Raw genomic sequence first — 22,265 nt, 5'->3', positions numbered from 1 at the left:
CACTCTATTGTGGTCAAATGAATTCAGTCTTCTGACTTATTATCTTGTACAATCAGACTAATTTTTAATTAGATTTTTACAAAAATATCAAGATGTGTGTTAATTTTTTTGTGCATTTTGTTTTGAATCTACAAGGCCTGAATATGGTCAGAGGACAAGTTTTGATATACAAAACAGAGGAAAAGTGAAGTATTTTTATAAATACAAAAGACAATCCACATCTCACAAAACATAAAATTAATTTTAAGAATTGGGCAATGAGTAAAAAGTCATTGAAGGACCTTTTTATATCGTAATCAAGCTTATGCCATTTCATTTATTCATGATTTCTATTATAATAGAGTTCTAAAACAATGATAAAAAATAACTCCGGGCTGAAATCCATCTTATCAGATCTAAGCCAAAGAACAAGTTATTTTTCCCTATTTGAAATATGGGTTTAGACAATTTAAGTAGCACTGAGTGGCTCTAATAAAGTAAGGATATTCTGAGTTCAAAGTAGCTATCACTCAGGCTGTAAACAAAGAACATTTTTTCCCATTTTTAGTTTATAAAATGCAACTGAAATGCAAAGCAAGAGAAATAAAAAATTGCTATTAATGTTCTTATATATTAGTTAGAATTATACTTTCTTCAACTGAAACTCATCTAAGCTTACAACTAATGTCTAACCTAAATCACAATATCTTGAGTCTTGATAGCTTATTATTAAACAAAGATAGATAGATAATACAGTAAGATGACATATTGAGACAAATATAGACAAAAAGACAAGTCCCATACTGACTGCAGAGGACATTTTTCATTGTATTTGTTCTTACATAAAAGAGACAGAAGATTTTCCTACCCCACAATTGAAACTTACTGGACTCCAGCTGTGCATGTGTGCTGTCAGGTATTCTGGGAATGTCGCTGAAATCAAGAAAATTAAGACAGGCTGATCCTTTATCTAACAAGCATATTTAAATTTCAGTTACACTATAACACTTCCCAATCCACCATGGAATGCCTCAGGAATGGTGGATGATCTGCTGGCTATCTTCAACCAGGATGATTATCTGTTATCCAATATAAATAATTTCAGTGTCAAATTAAATGCTACAGAACAGGTTTGGTGGATGCAGAAGACAGGCTGCACAGTCACAAAAAAAAAAAATCAGTAAATAAAAGAACAGTCTCAGAGTTAATGGTAGACTAAATGGTAGACTAAAACTATGAGTAGTAGATTTTACAATGACATTATACATTAATTAAATTTACTGGACCCTCACTCAAACATACTCAGCTGCCAATCATGGCTATATCCCAGTACATTCTTTACTGTCCTTGAACCACAAATTTAATCAATCTTACTTTTTCCATAACCAAATAAAATGTGTAAGTTCATTTGGCAAAATTGCATTATTTCATATACAGGACATGTTGCAGCACTTGCATTAAATTTTCTGCAGAGCTGTGAAATTTTAAAGCACTCAATCACATCACCCCAAGCAAAGGAAGATATTCTTCCTCTGAGAGGCAAACATTACTGTATGCTAATAAAAACTATCAATATGCTAATAAACAATTTTAGAGCTATTTGAGCAAAACCAAGCAAGATGAAGAGCTTCACTTCTGAGTCACAGCAATACCCACATTTACAATTGTATTATGTGTTTCAGTGCAGTTGGTTTCTCCAAGGCCACAGCCAGTCCTGAGGGGTGGCCATGGTGAGGAGAGGCTGGGTCCAGCAAGGTGCAGGAGAGGACTGCACCTTGCTGGACCCAGCTGGCTCCTTGGGTGCCTCTGTGATAACATATTTAATAAAGGATAAAACAGCTGTGCAACAGCTATGAGAGAAAACAATGAGAAAAAAAGGCCATGAGAGAAATGTCGTTGCAGACATCAAGGTCAGGGAAGAATGTGGTACAGGAGGACTGGCTGCAACTCCCTTTCCCCATGCCATGGACTGCTTGGCAGAGAGGGAGGCAGAAAAAAACAGGAAAAAATGAGTGAATCTGAGCCTGTGAAAAAGAGAGGTAAGGATAAGGAGGCTTCAGTTTTGATTTTATTTCTCACTATCCTTTTATTAATTCCTAACAAATTTATCTTCCTCAAGTTTGTTTTGCCCACAATAGTAACAACTGAGTGGCCCATAGGCTTCTTCATCTCAGTTCTTCCCCAGTCCTGCTGAGGAGGAAAATGGAGAGAACAAGTCTTTTATGCTCAGTGAACCCACCACAAAGGCAAATGAAAATGAAGGGGAAATGGAAAATGTTCCAGTGATATCTATTGTCTCATACAGTGAAAGAGTCAGTATGTCACATAAACAGCAAATCTATTTCCTTTAGAAAAGCTTTTCCAGAATATCTCTAGTATATCTTTTCCAAACATTTTTCAACACTCACTAGAAAGACAGCTTTACTAAGTAAACTGAGGAATCTTTCCAAGTGAGTTGATGAACAGTTTCCAATAATTGAAATAAGTCAGAAGGCATGAAACTGCTCTAAGTGCCTACTACAGGCAAGATAAAAAAATCTCTGTTGTTAGTACCCAAAACTTGTGACAAACTCACAAGCACTATTGAAGAAGCAAATATTTAAGTTTGTATTTTTGATATAAGAAGAATTTATAACAGGATCCAATATTCACCTAGTGGTTGACTCAGAAATACACTCTTGAGCTTAACTCATAAATACAAAAAAATTTCTTCAACTATATGAGGCTGAAAAGAAAATCTTGAAAAAAAAGATACATAAATATGTAATACATAAACCATTCTCAAGAGACTGAATAAGAGTTTTCTATAGATAGCTGAAAAACTAAACTTGAGAGCTTTGAACATTATCCTTTGTTCCTAAAGCATACAGATCCCTGTATTTCATGGTAGTGTGAATGGTATTTCTTAAAAGTAACTCTCATAGAGATAAACAGATGGAGGAGTAGTAAAATTAGTTTCAGAATGACTCGTTACATAATACATTATGTTCCACTGCAAACAGGTTTTATAGAGTAATTATTAAAACACTGCATTATTTCTCCCAAATTCAAAACTGAAGAAACCATGAAAATAAGGTGCATTTTAGTTTATCTATTTTTGAGAATTAGAAGGCAGAAAATAGGTAAGTTCCTGTGCATAAGGGGCAGTCAGCTCACACTGATTAACAACTTGGCCATCAATTTTTATTTAAAGATGGAAAAGTGGTAAATTTCATGACAAACTGGCATGCTTTTTTTGGGTTTTTTTTTTTTAGAATGGCTTTCAATTTTATCTGCCTTGTCAGCTTAGCTTGTCATCTTCAGTTTTCATAGCACTCAGCCCATAATAAAGAGAAAAACTAATAACTGTGTCTGCTGGAATTTGGTTTTGTTCTTAGAATATCAGGATGCAATAAAAGGTTCTCAGCTAAGTTAATTGCTGGTAACTGAAGATTTCTTTCATGATTTAAAGTGTTGCCATGAAACCATCAAGAAATTCTCCTTACAAATAATATGACTTATCTCAATGCAAAAGCAAAATCCTTCAACTTCAAAAAATCCTTCAAAGCATCAATAATTCTAATAAAAAATAAATATCACTTCTGATATCTGTTAAATAAGAACTTTTAAATATTCTATATATACTGAAATTTATTTCCCGGAGCAGAATAAAATCTTATGAAGTTATGGTTACTTGGACAAGTATAGGTTACTAATTTTTATTGTCCCTTTGATTATGAACTGAAGTCTTCTAAACTGAAAAAAGTAATACAGTCTTTCCAGTTCATCAGCTCTAACCTCATGAAAAACATTTCTGACATTATGCTGTTAGTATCAAACTCCAGAGAGTTACACACACCTAACAAGAATCTAAAACCTACCAATTTGTAGGAAATATTCATCACTGAGACTCTTACATCTACTGAAAAATGACACTGGGAATCAAATACATTAAACAACTCTTTTTTCACTGATCTAGCTCAGTTCTTCAGACTATGAGTCAGAAGCAGTTAATGCAGAAAAAGGCATCTTGAGAGGCCACATCACTTTGTTTAAGGAATTATTGATGAGTTGCTCGAGTGACAGCAACACAATGAAAGACATAAAGACAAGGAAGCTGAACAAGAGACAGCAAATATAAAAGCACAAGAAATAATACAGGAGATTTTATACAATTAAGAGAATGCAGAAAGATTTTTAAAAATTGGTATTTTCAAGATGTGAGTTGTTCCTTGAAATTTTGCTATAAACTTCTATTTGAGAGATACTATGAAAGGTTTGTATATGAAATTAATCCAAGACCTCCTTTTCTGAGACAAGTAATGTGGTCTGTCTCTTAGTGTTACTGTTATACCCATACCTCCCAAGTTATGCAAAGGTTTTTAATGATAGGACAGATGATAGACTTGCTACCCTAAAGGGGTTGCAATTCCATAGGTATGCAGGAGATAACGTCTCATCTCACTGACAAGAAAAAGCTGGTTTTTTGTAATTGTCAAGTTTGTTTAGAATTGTCATACCAAATTAAATTCCTACACCTTAAGTTCCTGATGTGTCAACACACTAAGTTCCTATTATAGCCAAAACAATAAATGTCGTCCTCACTGAAATGCCATTCTTGGATTATATATTTCTAGATTCTTTTAGTACTTCCTAATTTTTAGTCATGTTTTCTTATATTAAGGTGCATTTTATAGAAAATAAAGGGATAAATATATTTATTTAAATGTAATTATGGAATCCTAAGACAATCCAGGTTGGAAGTAATCTTGAAAGGTCATCTGGTCCAACCTAACATGGAAAAGGGAATCTAGCCCATATTACTTATCACCCTGTCCAGTTGTGTCTCGTATATCACTATAAATTTTGGGTGAAAAAAAGAAAATTCTGTAAACATCTTCAAAATCAGTGATAATCATTCCCGTCTTCTCAACCCTGATGTGACCAGATATGGAACTTCCAATGGAGATTTAAAAATGATGCATACGGCTTTAGGGTGTAGGAACTTGGAAGAGAAGAACAGTTGAAGAAAGGGAAGTCCTCATAGTCCAATACAAAAAAGGAACAACTGCTATGCAAGAAAAAATTAATTTTAGACATTGAGAGGTAGGTTTGAAGGTTAATAAAAATGGGCAATGTACAGCACCAAAGAGGTCCCACACAGTTCTAGCTATTCATTCAGGTGTGTTCTGTATTAGATAACAAGCAATAATTTAAGAGTTACATAGATAAAGATGCTGTGAATGTGTATTTGAGACTTTCCAAAGCATATTGATTTTTTTCATTAGCATACTATATTTCACACAAAATTCTACATTGCAGACTCTCAATAAATAGAGTTCATCATCAGTTCATAGAACAAATAAAATCTCATAATTTTATGTATGTATTATAAAAAATTGGAACGGAGAAATAAAAATCAACAGCCAAGAATTACAACGAGTATAACCACAGTTTCAGAGCCAATATAGGCTGGCTCACCAACTGAAAAGCCAGAAAAGGGAACTTATTTTTAACCATTATAGCAGATGATGCCTGAGACTCTGAGAATACAGGATTTCACACCAGCTATTTTACTCATTTGCATGATCTATCAATCTAGCTACACTTTTGGTTTAGAGAATTTTGCATAAGATTTTTCTGTTTACAATTTTAATGAATGTTTGATACACTCCATCCTAAAAGTGAACAATTTTATCACATTTAATATAAAAAATATATGAAATTACTTACCCTATTGGTCTCGAAACTACAAGTTCTACTTGTGGCTCAGGTTTGGAATCTAAAATGATATTATACACCTCCTCAAAGGTGGCTCCCTGTAGTATCCTTCCATTCCATTCTAATACTTCATCACCTGTAAGTCGAGAAGTAACATCCTGCTTAGGAAGTTTGCTGTGGACAGTGCTTACAATAACAACTTAAGCCATTGTATTGTCAGTGTTTTGGATTGGGAAACCTGTGTTATAGAACAAGTTTGGAGGCATTTGTGCAGGAAAATCCTGAGTATTAAAGGTTTTCTGCAGCTCAGCTTCAAATATATAAAGTTCTATGAAATAATATAATCAGTAGGACCCCTACTGAGTTAGATGCTGCTCTTACAGGCTTTGGCAGCTGGGGCTTACAGAAATCCCAACATGCTCATTATGTTCATATCTAAAACATCCTATCTCATAACTTACTGTTTTGAAGACTCATATACTTTTACAAGTTTAGTATTTAAGGTTTAGATAGTTCTTATGTTAATAGTTAATATTTCTTGAACATTCTTCAGCCTAGCAATCTATGGTTTGCATGTTGGAACAGAAGCAGATTCCTAGCCCAGGTGGTTCTGCTCAACCATTTATAATTGCTTGGTTTGCTCTAAACAAAATACACACCACAAAATGACTGGGGAGGACATCAGCAGAATATTATTTTGAGTATAAAAATGAGCAAAAATGTTAAAATATTTTTTGAAAAACATGATAATATATATTTCACTAAAGAAACCATCTAGTAACAGTGTCAGATTGACTTTTTCAGTGTTTCATCAAATCTATTTAATATAATTTCACATGTAATTAAACTTGCTCACTTGTTATCACCTTCAGAAAAGCAATTCAGCAGTATAGATCTGTAGTAGATACATACCTGGTCTAAGATGCCCCACTGTATCAGCTAAGCTTCCTTTTTTAACTTTGGTGATAAATGCGCAGAGTCGACCTGATTCAGTCATCTTTCCTCCTACTACCTGTTTCAAATAGGAAGTATTTTCATAGTATGAAAATTACTTTAAATTATTTAAATCTTCTGGCAATAGAAAGAAGAATTCAGCTTTCTCCTTGGGTTTTATGTAGTCCAGGTAACACATATACACTTGAAAAAAATCTCCATAGAAGTTTGGCTATGACAGGTTACTTCTGTAGCTATTCTGACAATTTGTACAATTGGAAAACAATGGAAATAGAAAATCCTGAAGCTTTAAACTTTTAGCAAATACACGTATAGTATCTCATTGTATTATAAATTACCATCCAAAACAATGTAAGGTATTGTTTATTAGATTGTTCACTTCACTATTTTTTAAACTGGAAAAAGGTATTTTAATATAACAGAACTCAGGATGTTCACACTAAGCAGTGAAATTCCCTTTGGCTTAGCAAGTCAGATGTAAACATTTGTCACACTGAAATTTTTTCTACAGGGAACTTCAACAGGTTTGACCTTAATATTTATCTTAGAAGCAGACTTACATGTCAGAACCAGTCATAACCAAATAATCTTTAAATTCTTTAGGTTTCTTAACAGTGTTCATACTGGGACTTAAAATTCATAATACTAAATCCAGTTTAGTTTACTTTCAATATGTAAATACTTGAAAATTCAGGTCAGGGATAACTGTTGGAAATCACTCTTTCCAGATGTCTATTGAGATTAAAAAGTAGTTACTCTTGAATCTGAACTATTAATGACTCTCACTGAAGAGTTTATCTACATAATACAAGATTTTAGAAAATTTAACATGGATGTTTAAACAAAAAGTGCTTCCTAATGGCACTATTAATCTCTTCTCTTGCATTTTCTGACAATAAGACAAAAATAAACATATAAATCTAATAACCTAAACTGTATATCTGAGGTGAAGTAAGAGTCATGCTAAATAGAGAATGGAAAATTTAAAGTTATTAATAATTTCTCACAAGGACATGAAATCAAAATGAATATATGTTTGTTTCTTTCACTGTTTATAGTTTGTTTTCATTCTTGTACTAGTATTTCTGGAACTGCAAATAATAGTATCATACAAAATTGAGATCAATATATGAGCTAGAAATAATTCATAATGTATTTAAAGTGCACTGCATCATGAAAAAGAGGTTAACACATAAAAGAAGAGTACATTATTCTGTCATAAAAACCATTAATATTAAACAATTTTCTAGTTTGTGCTTTTAAAATGTGGCAAATCAAACAATCAGAGGAGAGAAAAATTCAGAAAGAGGATGTTCCCTTGGCATGCTCTGATCTGATTGAAATGTCATTAGCTCACAGATATCCCCCAGGTCTTTGAGAGAGATAATTTATTTTTCCCTTTTCTTCCCTTTCTTGGGAAATGGAAGTTATACCATGGTGCAATGCTCCACACTGAAGAACACAGACAGGACTTGGCTTGCCTAGCAAGAGTGCAATTAGTACTTTACTACAAAGACATTCTGCGAAAAATTGTGAAAACATGTCTAGTCTTTCAGAAAAATACAATTTTTTAATTCTGCCAAGGACCCTGCAAAATTACTCTAGGTAAATGAATATAAAATGTCTGTGTTGTAATTTTGAGAATGATAAGGCATTATCAATATTGGTATGCATATACTAGATAATACGAGAATACTATAATTATAAAAGTAGCTAGTTTAACTGAAAGAGTTGTTAGTTTCAAAATTGTTCATCACCAACCTTCAATCCAAGCATTGCTCCTGAGTCTCTAGGCACACTTCCATCTTTTAGTCGCTTATTTAACAAAATCCGACCAATGAGACGATCTCCATCTTTGGATGGTTGCCAAGTTACTGGATGCTATCATATGGTGTTAATGGAAAATACAGTCAATAGTATTTTAATGAAAAATATTTCAGTAATACTTTTCATTTGCTGATATACTTTAAAGATGCTATGAAAGTACTATGATTACACTAATATTTAATGTAAAGAAAGACAGAAAACTGTGCTGGAAAATATTTATTTGAACATATTGTTCATCAAAATGGATGTCTAATGTTTAACAACATTACCTATTTTACTAAATCCAATTTGTAAATATCTAGTATGATCTTTCAATTTTGATTTGACAGGTATAGACAACTACACGTAGCTATCCATACACAATGACAGTCACACTGGAGTACTGAGAAAAACGTTGCTAAAAGACTAGTATAAGAGTAATATAGGAGAAGTTTAACTCAGACTGAAAGTTTGATATAAGAAATGTTGAATTTTTCCACTACTTCCAATATTTCAATTTTTGTCCAACATCAACAAGTATTTTAAGTGTTTTATTTTCTATAAGTAGTAGTAGATTAAAAGTTTAAAATACTATTAAAAGGTATATTCATTACTTCATTTTAATATTCTGTTTCTGTTTTGGAATCATTAATTCACATCTGAAGCACAGTTACAGTGAGCGCTATTATTCCATTACTAAACCTGGGCACAGTTATACTTGTCTATTTGCCTAATTAATGAATTGTTAAGATTTTCTTTTGTGTAATCATAGTACTTTTTCATGGAAAAATATTATTTCATGCTCTATTTCATGCAAAATTAGCAGGCACAGATAAATCTGCTCCCATTGCAACTAATAACTCTAAAAAGATTTATCATAATCTCCACCAAACAGAAAGCAAAAATAAAAATACCAAAGCAGATGGCAAAGCCTTTAAGTCTGCACAGTACTGCACAAAAATTGCGTGGCAACAAAACAAATGAACAACCATGACAGTGAAAGGGAAAAAAGAAAAACAACTTTTCTGTGGAGAGAGACCCAATTTTCTCCCTTTTTCACCTGGGGTTTAAACTATTAATTTAATTTCAGCCCCAGGAGTTTGGAAATAGTAAATCAAATAAGCCAATTGGTAGAATGCTTATTGTTAATTACTTTATTCTTTAAGGTAATATCATGGTATGCTAATTTGCAACCATAAGAACAACATTCCTTTATGCCTCTCGATTTTTTTCTTAGGCTGCCAAACAGTAAAAGCTGCAAGCATGCAAAGACTTTTCATTTGTTTTTCTTTTCTGCACCTTAAGAAATGCTACATTGTCTCTAGAAACACCCTATCTTTTATTTTATGCACTATTTCAATGAGTGACAGAGAGCAAACAAAGACCAAATGAGCAGGTTAAAATGCAGGCTCCATAATCTCAGTACCTTCTCACTATGGCTATGTTCCTCGTTTAGAGTGGTGCTACTGCATGTATCTACCCCAGAGTCTTTTATCTGAGGCTCAGACCATTCCAAATCCTCTTCCAAAGAGTGGCCACCAAAGCACACCATTTTCTTTTGCCTCTCGGATAAGGTGTTAGAATCCGACAAAACTGCCTGCTCACTAGTTTTTCTTTTTCCCCTTTGACTGTCCCCTATAGGTGTGGGATAAAAAAGGATACAAAAAAGAAAACATGCAAAGGTGTAAATAAAACCAAGGAAATGTAAAATGGTAAAGGAAACTAAATGGTAAGGCTCCACATGTCTCACCAAAGACATTGGGGATGCCTCACTGCTATGCCAAGACGTATGGTCCAACCAGTTGTAATCCATGTCTCCTGTGAGAATCAGACAGACAAGATAGTGCAGTAAAGGAAAGGTGAAAGAAAGGACAAACAAAGATACAGTAAAATTGTAAAGACTTCTGGTTATCCTATCTGATTCATAACCTCTGCCAGCAGGGCTTGCAAAGGGCTTCCAAGAAAAAGTTAAGGCTCCAACAATAGAGTACATTGAATATGAAAAGAAGTGAGGAAGGAGATATATTTGTGTGTGTCTATGTGTGCATAAAATTATGTACAGTCCAAAGCATCATTGTGCCAGATTTATTAACTGTCCTATAAAACTATTTACAGTAAATGAAATGAAAAGGCAAATTGTATTTCTAACAGAATATACAGAAGGGAAAGCATTTGAATACAGAATGTCTTAAGGAACATATTTCTTTGCTTTTCTAACACAAATTAGTATTTATTCTAATCATATCAATAAAATACTTAAAACAATGGAGCTCTGTGTTCACTTTGCAGTAGATGATGTTTTAAGGAAGGCTAAATGAAAAAAAATCTAGAAACTCTATTGAGAATAAAAAGCATATTTACATTGCTTTGTCTACTGGTTAAATGTAAGGATGAATTCTAGTAAGTACAGGTACCCCACAAATAGGAGTGTTTAGGGTTCTGACAAAACATATAAATATTTCATAGAGTCAGAATTTAACCTCCATGGCAGATACATGGTACAAAGAAAGGCTTGAAAAACAGTTTAAGAAGATATCTAAATTAATGCTGCTGTCCAAAGAATTAGGGAATGACTCATGTATTTTAATAAAACATTCTCTTTTATGTAGGTATTTTAAACTGTAAATTATGCCCACATAATTCTGCCCTATTGTGTTCCTCTCTTTTTTCCCCCTCACCGTTGTTACATAAAAAATATTTTGTTACTGTATGCTACATAATTTTTTATATTACTATATGAAGAGAAAAAACGTTTAATTTTCCATCAAATTTATCCAAACTAAAGTAGTTCAAGATTTTTTAATACAGACCTCAAAAAGCATTTTTCTATTTCTGTTACTTCAGATCCTGCTTTAACATTGCTCAGCCTATTCCTCTGCAACTACATCAGTGGGGTGGTGAAATGTAACTAACAAGTCTTAGCACTGCCTTAACACTTGTCCAGAGAACTTTACAGAGAGGTTGTGAAGTTACAGCCCCATAAAACTACAAAAAACTAATAGAGGCTTTAGTAAAGTAAAATATTCTCCTTGGAGAGGTATCACAACCTCTTAACTAGGTTGGAAAAGACCTTCGAGATCATCAAGTCCAACCTAGTGTATTGTATATGTACAATGAGAAATACAACTTTTTCACTTGATTCCTCCTAAAATAGAGAGTTGCATATGCTGTATGGAAAAAAAAATTTCTCATTTTCAGTTTAAAGAAGGAAATATTCAAAATACAATGGCTTTGTTTTCAAAAAGGTACTTTGAACTTAGTCCCTTACTGTTGGGGTTTGTTAATGTTTTATGTACATTGGTTGATGTTTATGTACATTTTGGTTTGATGTACCCTGGTTTTGTTCACCCCAAGATGGCTCCCCTGGCCTTGTTCCCCAGACTCCATCTTGTTGTTTACCTCCTAAGTTATATAACCCTCTGCCTACCCTCCCCGGAGACAATCCCTGATTGGCCCGTCCTTCCCGCCACAGGCCCTGTCCATCACCCTTACCCCCCCATGCCAATCTCCCTGACGCCTGGGCCTAGGGATTGGCTGGGTTCCTTCCTGCCTTTTCCCTGGTCATTCCTGAGTGGGTCACCCCATATCCTTGCCACTCCCTGGTTCCTGCTTATTGGTTGTCCTGCGCTTTCCCCACACCCACCAAGTTCCATATTTAAGCCGGTGCATTTGGCTGCTCGAGGCTCTCTCTGGAGTGCCCGGGCAGGAATAAACTTCTCCTACCCCAAGCTCTTTGAGAGTCCTTCTCTTTCTTAGCATCGGCTCCCTTGCTGTAGCTCACAGTACAGGCCTAGGTGGAGGACCCCAATCAGCAGGTGTACTGTCACGTGCGCTCAGGGCTAGCCAACCAGGGCAAGCGCACGGCGGCAGGGGTGGCGCCCAACATGGGGCCCCTCAGCGTCTGTACGTGATTCCTGCAGCGGCGCAGGACGCAACAAACGAACTATCGAGTTTGTTGGATTACAGTTTTGGCTGTTTGCGCTTTGTGCGCCTTCCGTAGAGCAGCTGCGAAGGCAGAGCGCTCCGGAAGGACGAAGAGGGCAGCTCTCCGCACCAGAGAGTCCTCTTCGGAGCCGGTCCATCCTCAAGCCTCATTATCCCGAAGACCCTTGGACGGGTAAGTATACCCGAAAACCTTGCGCTCCAGAAGGGAGGGGGTTTCGGGGGGGAGCTTGCCCGAGGGAGGGAAGGGAACTGCCTCCAAGGGGGAGGGAGCCCTTTCCACACAGGGGAGGGAGTCTCAGGGCGACCCGAGATTCCCAGGCTGCGCAGCCCCCGGGGGGGGTGGAGGGGGAGCCCGCTGGTTCTGGGTTCTTTTCTTTACCGCTCTCGGGTCTGGATTCTAAGGGTTTTTCATTTTTAAGTTGGATTTTCGTTGTTTCGGTTGTGTTGTGCTGGAACTTTGGTCTTTTGTTGAACCCGCCCCGGTTCCGAGGTTCGTGGCCTGGCCGGTTTTTGTGCGGAAGGTGTCGGTTTTTGTGTTTACTTTGTTTTGAGGCTTGTCGGGTGTGTGCGGACACATTTTAACATCAACAGCCATGGGTGCAAGGCTGAGTGTCCCTCAAAGAGAAGTGCGTTCCAAGGTTAAGGGTTTGTTAGTTGTTGTGAATTTTAAGTTTTCTAAGGGAGACTTGAATAAATTTATTCGATTTCTCTTCCTGCATTTCCCAAAAACGGTTGCCCGATCAGTTGACACCGCTGTATTTTGGGCGGCGGTGTACGTAAAATTTGCAAATCTGGCCAAATCGGGCGACAAAAATGCTTTAAAATTTCTTTATTGGGCCCGACAGCTACGAGCTGTGTGTTTAAACCTTGAGGGAATGCAGAAAGGGAGCTCCCGAGGTTCGCTTTCAAGTTTGTGTTCTTCCCGTCCTAACCCTCCTGCCCGTCCTCCCTCTCCCCGGCCAGGAATCCTCAAGGGGTCCTCTAGCCCCGGCCCCTTGAGGGACGGCAAATCCCCCCGCCTGAGCCGTCCTGGCCAGACAGCTCAGGATTCTCAGAGCAGGTGTACCCTGCCTGCGATGAGATCTTTCCTTCCCCAAATGTCCCCTAGTTGCAAACCCCGTGTCCGGTTTTCCTTTGCTGAATCCGAGTCCCCCGGTATTCAAAATGGCGCCCTGAACCCCTTTCCACAAAATGGCGACGGGCGCCTTGCCCGTTCGTCCTCCCTCTCCTCTTTTTTCCCCTCCCATTCCTGTTTCCCCGCCCTCAGGGCGTCATCAAGTAATACCAACCCCTTTTTAGATACTCCTCCCCTTTCCCAGAGGGAGTTTCCTCCTCTTTCTCCTCCCATTCCCCCGCCCTCCTACTCTGCCCATTCCACGCCCACGGAAGACACGCCCCTTCCCTCTGCGCCTCCCACCGCCTGGTCCCGCCCCTCTTCCGGTTCCCACGCCTACCCTTCCGGTTCCCACGGTTGGAGTCCAGAAGGGGAAGGCCTGGAAACCGGAAGCCCCAGTCCAAGTGGTCTTCCCACGGTCGCCCCCGTTACATATCGCGGCCGCGGTGGGGCAGCCACTTGGAGACCGTTTCCGCAGGCGGCAATAAAGGATCTTATGAAGACCCTGAAGGAGTACGGACGGGAAAGTCCGTACTTCCAGGGAATGTTGGAATCTACGCTTGCAGGGCATGTGGTCGTCCCATACGACCTGAAGCAGCTCTTTCGGTGCCTGAATAACAAAACAGAGTATAAGCTCTGGCAAGGCACTTGGAAAGACCTGCTTGGACGATCACTCCCTAGCCTGTTGCGAGATCCTATAACTGCCACGGACAACGGTGGGGACCCCATCACACTCGAACACCTGATGGGGGAGGGTGATTGGAAAAGTGCTTCAGACCAGGCGGAGAACATACCTGAGGGGGTGTTGACGGTGATTAGGGAAAAGGCTGTTCAAGCTTTTTGTGAAATGCGGCCTGCGGGGCCTCTACAATCTTATTCCGAGATTTTACAGGGTCCAGCAGAGTCGTTCGTAGCATTCGTTGAGCGGCTGACGGCAGCAATTGACCAGCAGGTCAACAGGGTGGGCGTGAGGGAAGACATCCTCGAAGAGATGGCGTTGAAGAACGCAAACGAGGAATGTCGAGAGGCCATCCTTCGAATCCCGAAGGCGCCTGTGGAACAGCCCACCCTTGATGAGATGCTGAAAGCCGTCAGCGCCAGAGTCGCTGCTGGGAAGACTCGAACCCTGCCGAGAAGATCAGGAGCCCCGAAAGTCGCCATTGTCTCACAGAAAGAAGAGCCGAAGACACCCAGAACGCCTAAGAAACCACCCATGGACCGTCCGTGTTTTCTGTGTGGCCAGAAAGGCCATTGGTCGAGCCTATGTCCCAGAAGAGCGGAATTCCAAACATTTTTGAAAAAGGGGGGAGGCGGGAAAGGGGGACAACCCTCCTCAAAAAACTAGAGGAGGAGCGCGGCGCCCCCCGGCGTGTGGACAAAAATAGGGAGGGCAACACTGCCGGGGAAAGAAATAATGATTTTTCTGCTTCTGCCCTTCACAGAGACATGGTTGCGTTTAACGTGACCCAAGAACCTGACGTGACTAAAGAACCGGACTTGACACTTCCACCTACTGAGACCGTGACACCTCCTCTCCAGGACGCCAGGCCAGAAGATAAGATCTTCGTCCGGGAACCCGAAGGAACCCTGACGACTGACTCCAGGTATGAGCCCTTTAGGCTCAAATTGGCGCAGCCTCTTCACTTGCGGGATCGCGATTGGCATACAGTCGTGGTCTCGAAGGACAGGGGCACATGGGACGAGATAGGATGCAAATATGTCGTGGTGGGAGACTGTAAATACACACCTCTAGACATACACATAGACCCCGGGGTCATCACCACCGACCCCGGGAGGTTTGAGTTGTGGTTGCACACAGAACACCCACCCACATTTCTGCCGAGGGGACAGATAATCGCACAGCTCATCCCAGAACCCCTCCTAGCCGTGTGTCAAGAAGAAGGGGACGAAAAAGAGACGACGGGGATGAGCTGTTGTGAAGAGGAACAACCGAGCGTCCTCTCGGTAAGGCAGATCACGCGTCAAAAACCGACCGACACGTGCAAGATCAGTGTGGGTGGGGACACCAGAAACATCAAAGGGGTCTGGGACACGGGGGCGGATGTGACAGTCATACCGGAGAGTTTGTGGCCGTCACATTGGGAATTGCAGAGCGTGGGAAAGCACGTCTCAGGTGTAGGCGGGCTTCAATTGGCTAAACAATCTAAGGACATGGTTCAAATTGAGGGGCCAAACGGGCAATTGGCTTCCTTACGCCCGTTTGTTTTGAATTATGAGACACCCCTGTGGGGAAGGGACCTCATGCAGCAGTGGGGGGTCACAATTGGCTTTCCCGACCCCCCCAGAGTTAATACGGTGGCCATCAACGAGCGCCCTACCTTGAAGCTGAATTGGCTGTCGAACGAACCAGTCTGGGTAGAGCAATGGCCACTGTCACATCAGAAATTAAAGGCGCTCAATGAGCTCGTGGAAGAGCAGCTGAGTAAAGGGCACATAGTGGAGTCCACCTCCCCGTGGAACTCCCCGGTCTTTGTCATACAAAAATCCGACAAGACCAGATGGCGGCTCCTCCATGACCTCAGAAAAATTAATGAAGTTATTGAAGACATGGGGTCACTTCAACCGGAGATGCCTTCCCCGACCATGCTCCCCCAAAATTGGAAATTGGCCGTGATAGATATCAAAGACTGTTTCTTTCAAATTCCGCTGCATCCGGACGATGCTCCACGCTTCGCCTTCTCGGTTCCTACCATCAACCGGGAAGCCCCAAGGAAGAGGTACCACTGGCGGGTTTTACCCCAAGGAATGAAGAACTCTCCAGTGATTTGCCAGTGGTATGTCTCTTCCTTGCTCGCCCCTGTGCGTGCAACCACGCACCAAGCCGTCATTCATCACTACATGGATGACGTCTTGGTGTGCGCTCCCACCGACGACCTGCTGGCCCACGTGCTTGACCTTACAGTGGCTTCACTGGCTGCTGCAGGGTTCGAGTTACAGGAAAATAAGATTCAAAAGATGCCACCCTGGAAGTACCTGGGACTTGTCATCAGTCAGCGGACCATTGTGCCGCAACAATTGGAAATAAGAACCCAAATTGAGACATTGGCGGACGTCCAACAGCTGTGTGGGACGTTAAATTGGGTGAGGCCTTGGCTGGGTCTCTCTACCGAGGACCTAGCCCCCCTTTTCAGTTTACTGAAAGGGGGAGAAGAGGGGCTCAGTTCCCCTAGGTCGCTCACCCCAGAGGCGAAACAGGCTCTGGAAAAGGTTCAGGAGGCAATGTCCACCAGGCAGGCCCACAGGTGCAGACCTGACCTGCCCTTCCGATTCGTTATCTTCGGAAGGCTGCCTCACCTCCAGGGGATGATATTCCAATGGGACGATGTCATCCGGAAGCTCCCTAAGAGGGACCGTGATGGCAATGATCCGCTCCTCGTTATCGAGTGGGTCTTCTTAAGCCATCACAGGTCCAAACGGATGACAAGGCCGCAAGAGTTGATGGCTGACCTTATCCGGAAGGCTAGGCTCCGAATTCGGGACCTAGCCGGCTGTGATTTTGAGTGCATTCACATCCCAATTAGGTTGTCTTCGGGCCAAATTACGAAGGCAATGTTGGAACACCTCCTCATGGAGAACGAGTCACTCCAATTCGCGCTGGATAGCTACTCTGGGCAAATTTCAATAACTCGGCCTGCCCACAAAATTTTTAATTCGGACTCCACATTTCAATTGGAGCTTAAATCGATTCAGAGTAAGAAGCCCCTTGACACCTTGACCATTTTTACGGACGCGTCCGGGAGGACTCACAAGTCAGTCATGACTTGGAGGAATCCAGAAACTCAGCAGTGGGAGTCAGATGTTGCTGAGGTGAAAGGATCGCCTCAAGTTGCTGAGTTGGCCGCAGTCGTCAGGGCATTTGAGAGGTTCTCTGAACCCATAAATTTAGTAACGGATTCGGCATATGTAGCCGGAGTAGTGTCCAGAGCGGAGAACTCCATTCTGCAGGAGGTAGACAACCTTGCCTTGTTCGAGCTGCTTTCGAAACTTGTGAAACTGATCTCCCACCGAAAGCAGCCATTTTATGTGATGCACATCAGATCACACACGGACCTGCCAGGAGTCATTGCCGAGGGAAACAGGAGGGCAGATGCCCTTGCTGCCCCTGTGGAGGTGACTCCCTTGCCAAACACCTTTGAGCAGGCAAAGCTCAGCCACCAACTCCATCACCAGAATGCCCCAGGCTTGGTCCGGGAGTTTCACCTCACCCGTGATCAGGCCAAGGCAATTGTGGCCTCATGTCCCACATGTCACCGGAGTTCGGTCCCCTCGATGGCGACTGGGGTTAACCCCCGGGGGCTATCGAGCTGCGAGGTGTGGCAGACTGACGTCACACACTTTGCCCCCTTCGGGAGGCAAAAGTTTGTGCACATCACGGTGGACACCTTTTCAGGAGCAGTGTACGCCTCTGCCCACACAGGGGAGAAATCGGCGGATGCCATTCGGCATCTGATACACGCTTTCTCCTTCATGGGCATCCCCAAGTCTCTGAAGACTGATAACGGCCCAGCGTACACGTCCAGAGAGTTCTGTAACTTCCTGCAGCAGTGGGGAATAAGACATAAGACCGGCATCCCTTATTCCCCAACGGGCCAAGCAATTGTGGAGAGGACCCATCAAAACATCAAGAGGGTCCTCAGCCAGCAGAACAGCATCCTAAAAAATGAACCACCGTCCATCAGGTTGTCCCGTGCCCTTTTCACGATCAAATTTTTAAACTGCTCCTTCGAGACCATGAACCCGCCAGTGACGAGGCACTTTTGAGGGAGCGCACAGTTAGCGCCCCACGAAAGGCCAAAAGTCCTCGTCAGGGACCCGGAGACTTTGAGGACGTTAGGACCTCACGATTTAGTTACCTGGGGACGCGGGTACGCCTGCGTCTCCACTGACACCGGACTTCGGTGGGTCCCATCCCGCAATGTGAGGCCTTACGTTCCCAAACCCTCCAAAAAGGGTTCCGATCCGGCTCAGGTTACCGTGGCCTCCTGGAGGAGGAGAAAGAAGTCCGGGGTAGAGGGCAGCAAGCAGAAAAACAACCCGGCAAAGGAGGCAGAAGTTGTAGCAGCGGTCACTCTGCCTTCCTGGATGTTTCCCCCCGAGGGAGAAGAGAGAGACTCCTTTCCCTTTTCAGTTACAGTTGTTGACCCTGAACCAGGAACCTTGGAGTGGCTTTTTGTTGATTAAAAATGTATGTCCTTAAGTTCTTCCCCCAGGGAAGCCACGGACCGGACCACCCATTCCAGCGCCAGAGGAAGGCTCCCAAGCATCGCCGTCGTCATCTGGGTGATGCTCCTAGTCAGCCTCGTGGGACGAGTAACCACCTGGATGGTCCCACAGCCAAAGGCAAATGTGTGGAGAACATTGGCAAAGTCTCTCAAGCAAGACCATATCTGTCTGTCCTCCGCCTCAGCAGGAGACCCCCTGTCATCGTGCCTCGTGGGGATCCCATCCATCGAGAGTGAGTTCCCCCCTCAGCTCTTGAGATTTAAGGCGAGTTATAATCGTAAGCCCATCCAAGTTAATCATTGGAAAGAAATTGGTCATGATTCTCACCTAATCAAAAACCCTTTGGCGCTCTGGAAGGAGTGGACCTCCCACCTCCCCGTAGTTACCCAAGAGCCCCAGGAGCTGGATCTCCTGGGGTCTTCCCCCGCCACTTTCTGCATCCACTTTTTCTTCCAGCCTGCGGCCAATGTCAGAAAGCATTACTGAGAAATTAGGCAAGTGTCAGATAACTACTGGGCCAGCAGGTGGTGCTCTGCCCTGGCCCATGTAGCGACAATCACCAGCACCCAACCCCTTGCTCTTCCCCCTAAAACGTTCTTGATTTGCGGTGATAGGGCTTACAGCGGCATCCCCTCTCTTGTGTTCGGAGGCCCTTGTACTCTCGGGCGGTTAGGGCTGTTTACCCCCAACAAAACCCAAATTATCCATTGGATTAAGAAAAATTCTACTCAGCACTCACCAATCAAAAGGAGAGGCCTGGCGAACCTCCACCCTGATTGCGAATCGGAGATCTTGCATTGGTCCAGGGCCAAGGCTACGGCCGTTACGATTTTTCTGCCCTGGGTCTCAATAGCAAAAAATATGGGAGAACTAGCCGAATTAGAATGCTGGGTGGCTAAGCAAGCGAATTTGACGTCTAACGCCCTATCGGACCTCCTAGCAGAGGAGAAAATAACGAGGCAGGCCACCCTGCAAAACAGGGCGGCCATTGACTATCTCCTGCTACTTCACCAACATACATGTGAAGAGTTCGAGGGGTTGTGTTGTTTCAACCTCTCGAGCAAGGCGGAGGACATTCATAAATCAATAGTCAAAATCAGAGATATGGTCGGGGACATCAAGAGAGAGACTGGAGGCTGGCTAGGAAATTTGCTAGATAAATGGGGAGTCCCTTCTTCCTCTTGGTCCGGTTCAATTATTCAGACTTGTTTGACTGTTGTTTTAGTTTTAGTTGTCGTCTCAATTGCGTTTGCCGTTATCAAGAGAATGCTTTTGAGACTGATTTCAGACAGCACCTCCCCCACGGTGAACCATCTCGAAGAGAATCCTCAAGTGGAAATAGAGCTCCAGGAGCTAGAGGATGCCCTCCGCCAACTTGATGAGTTTCGGTCGGCACCTCTGGACGAAGAGACTGTCTTATAAAGGACTGTTAAGAGCTCTCGCTCTTTCTTTAATTAAAGAAAAAGGGGGAGATGTTGGGGTTTGTTAATGTTTTATGTACATTGGTTGATGTTTATGTACATTTTGGTTTGATGTACCCCAGTTTTGTTCACCCCAAGATGGCTCCCCTGGCCTTGTTCCCCAGACTCCATCTTGTTGTTTACCTCCTAAGTTATATAACCCTCTGCCTACCCTCCCCAGAGACAATCCCTGATTGGCCCGTCCTTCCCGCCACAGGCCCTGTCCATCACCCTTACCCCCCCATGCCAATCTCCCTGAGGCCTGGGCCTAGGGATTGGCTGGGTTCCTTCCTGCCTTTTCCCTGGTCATTCCTGAGTGGGTCACCCCATATCCTTGCCACTCCCTGGTTCCTGCTTATTGGTTGTCCTGCGCTTTCCCCACACCCACCAAGTTCCATATTTAAGCCGGTGCATTTGGCTGCTCGAGGCTCCCTCTGGAGTGCCCGGGCAGGAATAAACTTCTCCTACCCCAAGCTCCTTGAGAGTCCTTCTCTTTCTTAGCATCGGCTCCCTTGCTGTAGCTCACAGTACAGGCCTAGGTGGAGGACCCCAATCAGCAGGTGTACTGTCACGTGCGCTCAGGGCTAGCCAACCAGGGCAAGCGCACGGCGGCACCTTACACAATGCAGAAATCTTGTAGCACATTAAATAGCCTTTTCTTTCATAAAAACAGTGATAAAGTAACTTCATAAAATTATCTTGAGGACTCAATTCATTCATATTTTCTAAATAATAAATAGTCTGTATTCACTATGTTTCCTGATTCTTGAAAGGAAGATAACATTTAAAAATGAGAAATTCTTACCAAAACTGCTTTGCCATGAATGTTAACATCTTGCCTGTATTACAGATAAAAGTGTGGCTATCCTGCTAAAGGCAAAAGAAATACTCTTTTGAAAGCTAGTAACATTTTGCTGAAGGTACTTCAGCAATGGAATTTCCAGCGCTACTTTTGCCTCCAGACATTGCTTCAAGGGGTACTGAGTGAAATCATCAGTGAGCTCATAAAGATCTAGCCCTTACTCATAAATATGCATTTAGAGATATTCAGAAGATACCAAGAGTTCCAGCCTACATAGTGCCTGTTTCACAAATTGCCTGGGGCCTTTAAGCATTGGTCCCAGGCTCATCTGCTAGTGTAACTGATTTCTGCTTACTCCAAGTCCACTTATCCATATATTACTGTATGTTGCATTCACAAACTGTACATGTCCAAGATTAGATTCAGTTATTTTGCAAAAAAATTACTCTTCATCAAATGATAAGCCACAGAAATAAATCTGCGAAGAGGAGCACTTGCACAATTGGGTCTGTTACCAGATAAAAGCACTCCCTCTTCTTGCTTGACCATTTTCCCTTCTCCTTTTCAAACAAGATGTAGAAGGCTGACTTTTGTTTTATTTTAGTTGTGTCTCACAGTGAATGCTAAATAATTTGCATTTAAAAAATTAAAATTAAATGAAAATGAGCCAAAACTCCATCCAAACACTGTTTTGGTTTTATCTGTGTAAATTATGTAGTTATATGTTTCCAAAAATTATCATATAAATTAGAAATTGTAAAGCCATTGCATATCTCATGGATTTTGCCCTTAATATTGCTTGAAGTGATCTAAATGACAGTCATAAATAGTATGCTAATTAATAAAAGGATAGTTATCTGGAAGCCATGTAGTGTATTACATTTCTATGACAGACATGTCTGGCTTAGTATACCTGCAACTTTTTGAAATACAATGAATGGCTTGATAAAGTCACTGGACATAAATTTTTCAAGTCCAAGTTCTATAAATACTAAAATTTTGACTAGGTAAACGATTTTTGAAATCTTGTAAAATTAAAAGTAATATATGTAAAGAACATAAGAATACCAGAGCATGCACTTGCTGCTTGCTTAGAAATTTCTCTTTCATTATAGAAAACACTTTATTATTGAGAATATAAGGTATGCAGCAGAAATACACTTAGGGTATGCAGAAGAAATTACTCAGGAAAAAAATGTTGCCTCGTTGATAAAATACATAAGCTGTAATATCAAAACCATCATTCATAGAAAAAGGGCCT

At 41.6% G+C, this 22,265-nt stretch overlaps 1 protein-coding gene across 3 annotated transcripts in view; it reads right to left on the bottom strand.

Moving 5' to 3' along the window:
- RIMS2 (regulating synaptic membrane exocytosis 2) overlaps nt 1-22,265 on the bottom strand; it is a gene marked incomplete at its 5' end in the record, with an annotated part of 477,503 nt that overhangs the window by 215,818 nt on the left and 239,420 nt on the right. For all 3 annotated transcript variants that reach the window (XM_083865898.1, XM_083865900.1, XM_083865899.1), the window contains 5 exons: nt 866-912; nt 5,692-5,815; nt 6,592-6,687; nt 8,391-8,514; nt 9,866-10,074. In XM_083865898.1, coding sequence (XP_083722024.1) covers nt 866-912; nt 5,692-5,815; nt 6,592-6,687; nt 8,391-8,514; nt 9,866-10,074 — 600 coding nt within the window. The remainder of the gene's footprint in view (nt 1-865; nt 913-5,691; nt 5,816-6,591; nt 6,688-8,390; nt 8,515-9,865; nt 10,075-22,265) is intronic.

The sequence above is a fragment of the Zosterops lateralis genome (genome assembly GCF_965231275.1).
Source record: "Zosterops lateralis genome assembly, chromosome: 1".
NCBI classification, from domain to species: domain Eukaryota; kingdom Metazoa; phylum Chordata; class Aves; order Passeriformes; family Zosteropidae; genus Zosterops; species Zosterops lateralis.
This window is presented reverse-complemented; position numbering and strand designations above follow the sequence as displayed.